Source organism: Juglans regia, chromosome 13 (assembly GCF_001411555.2).
Source record: "Juglans regia cultivar Chandler chromosome 13, Walnut 2.0, whole genome shotgun sequence".
Lineage (NCBI taxonomy): Eukaryota > Viridiplantae > Streptophyta > Magnoliopsida > Fagales > Juglandaceae > Juglans > Juglans regia.
The window spans coordinates 31,705,136-31,715,181 of record NC_049913.1 but is presented as its reverse complement, the minus strand read 5'-3'; the positions used below and the strand labels follow the sequence as shown (position 1 = coordinate 31,715,181).

Sequence of the window (10,046 nt, the reverse complement as noted above, 5' to 3'; positions counted from 1 at the left end):
GTAAAACTTTTCGTTGCAAAAATAAGTTTTTTTTTACACTTTTATATAAAGGGGCGCTTGTCTATTTAGGAGCTGAACAAGTCATTACTCTTAGAATAGTACTATATATACTTACATTTATAATTTTACTTATAAGACTCATTTTGTTAGTGAGAAATCCTATTTGCAATCTCCAAATAGAGACTGCATGTGTAAGCCCTTCATTAAATGAAAAAAAGTACCATTTTGATAAGGATGTTATTGTAATTTTAAAAAAATTTAAAGACAAAATTAATTGGGATTGCAATGCAATCCCCATTTAAGGACTGTACGTAGCATTGCTCTTTGTTAGTTTGCTTTTGAATATCAAATTTCATAATTTTCAGTATATCATTAACTGACATGTAGTGAAATAAATTTTTTTTAAGTACATTTAACATTTTTCTTACTCTTAATATCTCTTGTTACTTTGTTCATACACAGATCATACTCATTGCTCAGACTTGTGAAAGAAATATCTATGTTCATTTTATGCAGTGAGAAGTCAGTTGGAAAATATAACACAAGTGAACATAATTTAAGCAAGTTAAAGAAAGAAATTGATACATTACAACAGTATGTAGAGAGAGATGATGGCTTCACACTTTATTCATAATCAATTCTTTACAGAGATTCTGGTAAAATTGCAGATAGCAGATTGGAGGGGTAAATGAGGGTATTGCGGATTTCCTCTTGAAAAACAGTTGCTTGAAGCTCAAAGCCCAGAAAAGTTCAATTTTCTTTTCCTAATCACTCTTTAAGAATATTTGGTGGATGATACTAGTTGGAGTGAGACACTTTACTCGCAAACTGGCGTAAAATAGAACTTGAATAATACTCAAAGACAAACATATAGCACCCACACACTGGAGTTACTTCTGCCCGTTCAGCAACAGCAGCTAAGCAACATGTGTACAAATTATATGCTTGACCAAAATAAAATGAAAAATTATACAGCATAGATCTAAAAGACTTGGACAAACCAACTACGATTAACACATGATGATTCAGATTGAAACCATATTAACCAAGTCTACGATTATAAACCAGAACAGAACCGCAACCCAAATATAAATCCAGAATGAACCATTTTAACAGGTCTTTAACCATAAACTGGAACAGACTAGCAAAACACTAAGCCTTTTTATTGGGGAAACAAAGAAAATTGAAACTAAGCAAGTTCATTTTGTTCAGCTTGGTGGAGGGAAGAAAATGGCATCAGACATCCTCTTCGAACGGAAATGATTCTCCGTATCCGAATCCACATTGAATGCAGCCTCAAGTACCTGAGGAGATAAAGCCTTCCACACAGAAGTTCTTCCAGCTAAATGAGTGAATATTGGACTGCCACAGAAAGAAAAGATCAAAAAATTCAGTACAGAAAATTATTCATGATATGGCCATTGCCATGACTGGTTCTGTCTTGATGATAATCATTGCTTCAACAGAGATCGGGTAAAGGGCCAAAAAGAAGTGCACTACAAAATTCATTAGATATATATGAGTATTCTAACAGAAATGTGATATTACGGCTAAGAAAGTGGAAAATTTCTTACTTGGGGGTGGTGATGATAGAGAACCACTCCAAACCATCAGGAGCAGCAATCTTCGAAACAACAAAAAACCTTGGCACAATGAATAAACTCCCTGCCTTAACAGTAGTTTCCAAGACCCTGCGACCATCAACACCAACAACTTGAACACGGCCGCTACCCCTAACAATATAAGTTACCTGTAATGCCGAATCACAAGAGAATCCAGGAGAGCACATGGCAGTACCATCCAACCTAACAAGGTCAGCCCCAAGTCCAACTTCACCAACCAAAGGAAGGTTCTTGGTATTCAAGACCACAACCCTTCCACCTTTTTCAATGTCCACATCTAATGGAGCCTCCTCACAATTCAGTGCCATGCCCTCTCGATGTTCCTTATTTGGCTCAGGCATTTTAAAGTTCTCATCAAGCTTGACAATCCCATTGCCTGATTGCTTTCCAACGAGGCTCTTTACAACATTCTCATCCAAGTCCCATGCTCGGCTAACAAACTCAGTTGAGAAGCCAGTGAAGATCCCGTTGGAACCCGTCAAGAAAAAATCAGTAAACTCACCAGCTTTGTGAGCTTTAGAAGTGTCTCCCAAGAAAAGAACAACTAACTCAGCATCCTCTTTGTTGTACCACCATGTAACGACACCAAAAGGAAGAGCAATGGCATCACCCTTTTTTATTGCAATGACCTTCTCTTCGGATTCAGGAAGAACAATTCCAGCTACACCATTACCTAGGGAAAAGAAAGATCAATGAAGAGTAACCAAAAAGATAATCTAAATTATAATAAAAATGGTATTGTATATCATGAGCAGCTAATGGTAATGGGATCATATTCTAACAATGGTCTGTATCTTGGTAGAAGCCATCAACAAAACTGAATTTGCCTGAACTACATTCAAGAGAAAATTCAAAATATTCTGGCACATGCCCAATAGCTCAATTTTACTCTGTTTAAAAATCTAAATAATCAAGTCATTCTTACAAGCTGGACCACAGATCATAATTCAGTTCAACATATAAACGCCTAAAACTGATTCTTCAGTAGTAATTCAAACCATCTAATTGCACTTCTTTTTATCCAATTAAATAACCAATCTCAAGCAACAGCCCCCAAGAAAAGGTTGGGGAAAAAATTATAACAGACGATAGAGTATAAAAGATGGACGCAATATAATAATAAGGTCAATAAATGTCTATAAGTTTTGGGTGATCAAATCTTCGAAAGCACTTGGGCTTTTTTTTTTTTTTTTCTGTATTTGGGTATTAGGTGCCCAATGCCTGTGGTTCTTGCATATAATAATCCCCTAACATTAGGAAATTCTGATCTCTAACAAATAATGATTAGCGCAGCACTTCAAGGTTGAGTGGTATATAAGTCATGGTGGTATTATGTTAAATTCCACGTATTTTATTTTTCACGGCTAGGTGATATTCCAAAAGAACCCTAAGCACTTCATGACGCATCAAAAGAACCTGGGAAACCTCCAAACCTTATTAAATTTCACCAACAAACTCAGTGAAGAATACTTTTAAAAGATTTTAAAAAAAAAATTGACATCTTATTCTACATAACAAAAAACCCATCTATTCAGTAAATTCATGATCGCAGGAGAGAGAGAGAGAGAGAGAGAGAGAGAGAGAGAGAGAGAGGCAATCGTCAAGCTGTTTACTAATACATTCAATGAATCTAACAACAACAGGCAACAGCAGAACACGCAAAAACGATTAAGCAGAAACCAGAAATTGATACCCACAAAACTACAGAAAAAAAAAGAGAGCAAAATATGAAAGATCAGATACCGAATATATATATATATATATATATATATATATATATATATATATATATATATACCTTGGAGGACATAAGCAACCTTAGCGGAGTCAGAGTAACGAGGAAGAGCAAAACCATTCTTTCCAAGGGCCAACTTGGCTGCACCAATATTGCCTTGACGCAGCATGGGGAGCTCTGATGGGGACCACGCATAGTACGAACCACCATCGCCTCCATACACTCTCTGGGCAAATTTTGGAGAAAGATCAAGCTCCATTTATTTTCTTCTTTAACTTTCCGTGAAACCAACAAAGAAATGTGAAAAAGCAGAGAATATATGCATTCAAAGAAACTGAGAATGGTGGTGTGGGTGGGTGTGTGTGTGTATATATAGGCTAGCAGTCAGGAGATTATTTCACTTGTAAAGATCTGCAACAGATGAGATGCTTTGTTTATTACTTTATTAGGATTAGAAGCAGAAAAGGATAGTTAAAGATAAGATAGCGAATGATTTGTTTCCGTATTGGCTTCCCCACTCATAACAAAAGTGGCATAAAACTGTTGGTTTTTCCCTTTGATAACCGAATTTCATTTGCTATTATTGAAAATTTTGCAGGATCGCTGTTTACCTTTTGAGCTCTTCTGGGCATCAGCCCATAGCCGCAGCACACCAGTGCTGTAGTTTTTTTTTTCACCTAATATACTTAATGTGCAGAGTGTGTTATGTACAGTAGAGTGTGATTTATGTTTTCTCTTCTTTTTTTGTACAAATCATTTCATTTAATTTTATATTATTTTATCTTATCATTATAATTTTTTTAAATTTTTAAATATAATATAAAAAATAATTCAATTTTTTTAAATTTTAAAACAAAAATAATATTCTAATAATATTTTTTTAACTTTCATCTCATCTCATAAGTTATAACCGATTAGGTAAAGCTCCGCAAGATAAATATATAAGCCATTCGGACTATCTTTTTCACATAGATGTTCTTTTTATATTAAAAAAGAATAATTCTATATATAATTATAAAGTGCATAAACACCGCATAATTATTTTTAAAAAAAAATAGGATCTATTATTAAAAAATTATTTTTTTCATATAAATTTTATATTTTATTCACTTTTTAAAAATAATTACGTGGCGATTATATAATTTACGATTGTAAATATATTTCTCATTATGGAAAAGTCGTGGATAAAGTTTGCTCGAATGAAACCGCACCAATGATATGATGCGTTAAGATAAGATGATTGTCAATTGATAAATTGAAAAAAAAATTGTCTCTAATCATCTTCAATTTTTCAATTTTGACAATCACCTTGTCAAACTACTCAAAAATTTATAGTGCATCCCACCAAGAATTTAATAGAAATACCCTTAATAAAAATCTAAAAAAATAAAAAACTAAAAAAATAAAAAAAATAAAGATAAAATATAAAATGATGAATAAAAACGTATGAGGGAAAATATCAAAACATTAAAAATTAATGAGTAATTTTTTTTAAACACAACAATCAACAAAGAGTAGTTGTAACTTGTAAAATGAGTTCTTAAAATGATAATATTTTGATAAAATAATTTTACTTTTATTACTTATTTTATAAATATTTTGACAGTAATTTTCTTGTTTAGTTGGATTGAAATAAACCGCAGAGATCTGAGTTATATAAAGATTGAGCCGATTATAAATTCTAAATTTTTGTTGTTATTTTCAAAATTATTTAGACTTAGCCCCATTTGAATTCAAAAATTGTTTCATCTATTTCATCTCATCATTATAATTTTTTTAAATTTTTACATAAAATATAATAAACAATGCAATCTTTTTAAATCTCAATTTAATTTTTTTAAATCTTAAAATAATAATAATATTAAAAAATAATATTTTATTCAATTTTTATATAAAATTATTTTATTTTATCTCTAAATTTAAATCAGGCCTTATATTACACCAAGAAGGAAGGGGGAGGATGGCTAGAATAATTCTAGGTGTAGTCATTATTCAAGGCCTGCCCACGCATACTTAACGAAACGGAACTTCACTTAATAAAACGATTCCGTTTCATCCCTCCCCCAAATGAGCACTGCTAGGACTCGCCTCCCTCAATTTTCAAATGAGCACCGACTGCTACGACTCGCCTCCCTCAATTTTCAAATGAGCACTGACTGCTATGACTCCCTCCCCCAAATTCTCCTTGCCCAGGCACTGCTCGAAGGTGGGCTCTCTCTCTCTCTCTAAAATCTGACGTCCTCTATCTGACGTCATTCAAGAACATGGTCGAGGAAATTGGAGATCAGTGCCAACCAATACTGGTATGTGCAATAATATAGATCAAGATTCTTCATGCTTTTTGTATCTTCTGTATTTGAGGAGATGTTCTTAAATCGGTACACTTCCATTGGGGGTTCCATGAACTTGAATGATATTTGTTTGTTTTTTTTTTTTTCAACGTTTTTTCTTTTTGAGACTGAATGCACTGACAGATCCATCTCTTTTTGTCCACAAAGAGGGTTACTGAGGTGCAGCAAAAGTTGCAGGCTTAGATGGACTAACTACCTTAGACCTGGAATCAAAAGAGGGAACTTCACTCCACATGAAGAAGGGATGATAATCCATTTGCAGGCTTTTCTGGGTAACAGTAATCTTCAAACATTACAATTTTTTTCTAGCAATTTTCTCTGTATTCTTTTATCTTCAGGCAAAAAAGAAAGAGGAAAGAAAAAACTCAACTACAGACAAATTCAACTCCCTCATGTCCTTTTTTTCAAATTTTATTTGGTTTTGCAAAACATTATCTTGTCCTTTCTTTCCTTGTTCTTTTTTCCTCTCAATTACTTGTTTTGCTGGAATTGGTAGTCTGTATTTCTGAGTTTCCAAATTTGGGTTGATCAGGTGGGCAGCCATAGCTTCCTACCTCTCACAAAGAACAGATAATGATATAAAAAACTAAAAAAAATTAAATATAAAAAGAGTAGTAAATAAATAGTAACCTATCATTTTTCAAAAACTGTTGGAACACCCACCTGAAGAAGAAACTGAAGAAATTGCAATCAGCCATGGACCCCAACATGACATCAGACCCAACCACCACTGATCATCAGGTTTCAACCAAAAGCTTTAATGAGAGAAGAAGCTTAGACGCCACCAACGACCCTGCCCCATCTCTCATCAGCCTAAACCAGTCCTCTACTGTGGCGGACGGAGCTCGAAGGTGGCCAACGGCGTTGATGTTGGCTGTGTGTGAATGGAGGAATCTGATTGGGGGAATTTTGATATTTCGCCACAATTTTAAAGTTAAATGACTGAAAAGCACATTCTTCCATTAAGTAGCCATGCTCTATTTAATATCTATTTAATATGAGATGAATTAAAATAAAAGTTAAAAGTTAAATAAAATATTATTAAAATATTTTTTTAATATTATTTTTATTTTAAAATTTGAAAAAATTATAATAATTAGATAAGATGAAATGAAAAATTTTGTGAACGTGAAGGAAAGCACCAGATTTCCCAAGTCTCGAAGAGGAACAACCTATTTTACAATATTCAAGTCGAACACAAAAACTATGATTTCAATTTAACAAAATTACGGAGGATAAATAAACTAAACTGTTTTTGAAGCACATGTCGGCTAATTAACCACCGGTAATTTCGACATTACAAAATTCCAAATCAAATTCCAACAAAGCTCATAATGTTATGCTCAAAAGTTTATGAAATGCGAACAAAAGGCGTAAAAGAAAAAGACCAAATCAAAAAACTAAGACAATATTTCTATCCCACCGGCAATTACTCCTCCTCAAGGATGGTTCCCTTCTCACTGACATAGATACCATCAAGAAACTTCCGGATATCCTTGTTCTTCACATGACATTTCTGCAAACCCAAAACAGACGTCAGATCAGCAAGTGCAAGCAACATGGTATAAAAATGATTGTTCGCATTTGGGGGGAGAGAGAGACCTGGTTTATCAAGGCACAGGACCGAGAAACAAGTTCAATGTCATTCCCATCTAAAACTAGTTCATCCTTGACCTTTTCGGAACGGAGAATGGACACTCCATCAAGCATGTCCACTTTTCTTACCTAACAACCAAAAAATACAATGTCCAATGAAGTCCTCATTTCACTGTTGAATAAGCTAAAGTTTAACATCAATGTACTTGAATCTAAATCCCCTAGCAACATCAAAAACAATAACTACAAAACCAATTCTTCAACCTGTTCTAGATTCAATTCAACAAAGACAAAAAATGCACTCAATATATATGATCTACAAGACTTGCAAGATAGATACACCTCGAGTAGTAACAATTTCCACAATAGCCACCATAAATCAAACAAGATGGCAACCAATAGGAAACAAGAAAACAGTTTAAACAATACCAACTACTCTATTTTTATTCCCCCCCCCCCCTTCCAATCCTTGTGTTTTGTGTGCAAATAAGCAGGCATCTATGCTTGATAAAAGCCTTATCCAAAGGAAGCAACAAATGAGTTACCCATTGAAAAATTGACTTCGTCTACTTTATTCTATTACCATTCCACTTCATGAAGTAATATATATCAGTACACCAATAACAAAATGAAGTAACATGGTATCAGTGATGTTTAAAACGAGACAGTGGAATATCTAATGCCACCATATCCTAAACAAATTTTCGGAAAAGGCATGGGGTAAAAAGGAACACAATGTCAACAGAACTGCCCACCATTAAAATCAGAAAAATTAAGAGTAGCTGCAAATAACTAATTTATGGCAATCCAATGCACGTGATTACAACTTCCAACAATGTTAATGTTTGAACGAGCAACTGGAAGGGGTTCGAAAGGACAATTCTGAAACAAGAACGTAGTCCTCCAAAGTATCCTAACCAATCCGTATTCGTAGATTAGAATACAAGTACGATAGGTCCACACCTTGTGCATGCATGAACACGAGTACAACCACAAACATAATTTTAATAAAAATATATACAATATGTATAATATAAATGGGGATTATAAATATCCATAGTATGTGTTAAATCAAACAGCAATCAACATTCAACATTTTTTTAGCAGTCAATCAACATTCAACATTAGGATAGAGATAAATAAAATAAAGCCACAAATTAATAAGACTACAGAATAAACAATATAATCTCTATCATGGAACAGGTAAACTATGAAATAACTCTTCCAGTTAAGAATCAATATACACCAACAATCTAATAAATTAAACTAAATAATGAACTAAGGTTCGAATATCGTTACTAATTCTCACAGATCAAACCACCATTCGTATATAAACAAGACAGATGACAGGAAAAAAAAGAAAAAGAAATTAATAAGCATCAAAATCCAAACGAAGCAAAAGACAGAACCTTAAAACAAGAAAAATCCATTTCAAAATTGCAGAAAAGGTACCTTCTTTTCACCCAAAAAATTACGGATCTCGATGGACTTGTTAGCGTTGGTGATGCTAGCGTTGATGGGGAAGTGAGCGTACACGAACCTCATCTTGTAGCGGTAGCCCTTGGTGACGCCGGTGATGAGGTTCTCGACGTGGCTGAGAGCAGTACGGATCGAAGCCGAGGTCTTCCGGGATCCGAACCAGGCCTCAATCTTCAGCTTTCGCTTGCCAGCTTCGTCAGTGATGAGATCAAAGTCTAGATTGAGGTGCTTGAAGTTCCGGATGAGTTTACCGCGCGGACCCTCCACCTCGATGATCTTGGCGTTTATCTTGATTTTTACGCCGTCTGGGATATCCATAGTCTCCGACGAGAGAATGGTCTTCATTTTTGCTCTGTTTCTGTCTCTGAGTCTAAGCGAAGCGAAGAAAATGGAGGCACCAAAACCCTAGAAACAAAAATGACTGGTGACTTTATATAGCTGTGACGAGTCTGTCTATAAAAAAACGCTGAAACCCTAAAATGCTTCCCTTCGAGAATTAGAACCTAATCTATTGGGCCTGATGTCCTTTAGTTTAAAGTATGAGTGATCCGTACTATATGCATAACTTTCGGCCCTCGGCCCATTCCTCAACCAGCGGTTGTTTCCCCCGCCGCCAGTGCGCCACACCCCATGTATTCATCCGTGTCCGCCCTCTTTAAATTTGAAAATTATAAAAAAAAAAATATCTCCTCCCTTGTAAATTTCATTATCTTTAAAAATACTTGATTTCTTTGGTGCATTTGAACGTAGGTGAATGAGCATCCTCGAAGTTTTCAAGGTTATTTATTAAATGAGTTTCTATAAATCTTAAATATTACTTTGGAATTTAATGATAAAATTTATGAAAAAATCAATATCTTATCACTTTGAATTTTAAATATTATTTGGAATTGTCCTGTGGCTAGTGATGCTTTGTCTTATCACTTAGTATGAGGTATTACAATGTCCTCTCTTAAATTCTTGACTTCCTTGTTGGGACCATTTGATACTTAGAGGATATCATATAAACTGCTCTAATGGAGGTCTAAGCCACATTTGACCTACATGTCAAAAAAACTAATTAATGATACAATTGTAGCGTCATTTGCTAGTGATGTTTTGCCTTATCCTTAGTATGAGGTATTATAATGCCCTCCATTAAATTCTCAACGTCCTTATCGGGACCATCTGATACTTAGAGAATACCATATAAACTATTCTAATGGAGGTCCAAGCCACATCTGACTTACATGTCAAGAGAACTAGTTAATGATACAATTGTAG

The 10,046-nt window shown here is 34.3% G+C and overlaps 2 protein-coding genes across 2 annotated transcripts; both read right to left on the bottom strand.

The window, feature by feature from the left end:
* Positions 1 to 1,005: 1,005 nt before the first annotated feature.
* Positions 1,006 to 3,884, bottom strand: LOC108996597 (glutelin type-D 1-like). The gene is made up of 3 exons (XM_018972577.2): positions 3,421 to 3,884; positions 1,575 to 2,295; positions 1,006 to 1,362 (listed from the first exon to the last, which is right to left on the bottom strand). The coding sequence occupies exons 1-3, from the start codon at positions 3,614 to 3,616 to the stop codon at positions 1,209 to 1,211; spliced, it is 1,071 nt and encodes a 356-aa protein (XP_018828122.2). The 5' UTR covers positions 3,617 to 3,884; the 3' UTR covers positions 1,006 to 1,208.
* A 3,017-nt stretch (positions 3,885 to 6,901) lies between these two features.
* LOC108996598 (60S ribosomal protein L9) lies at positions 6,902 to 9,286 on the bottom strand. Its single transcript, XM_018972579.2, has 3 exons — positions 8,757 to 9,286; positions 7,311 to 7,433; positions 6,902 to 7,224 (listed from the first exon to the last, which is right to left on the bottom strand). The coding sequence occupies exons 1-3, from the start codon at positions 9,126 to 9,128 to the stop codon at positions 7,138 to 7,140; spliced, it is 582 nt and encodes a 193-aa protein (XP_018828124.1). The 5' UTR covers positions 9,129 to 9,286; the 3' UTR covers positions 6,902 to 7,137.
* Between the last annotated feature and the right edge of the window lie 760 nt (positions 9,287 to 10,046).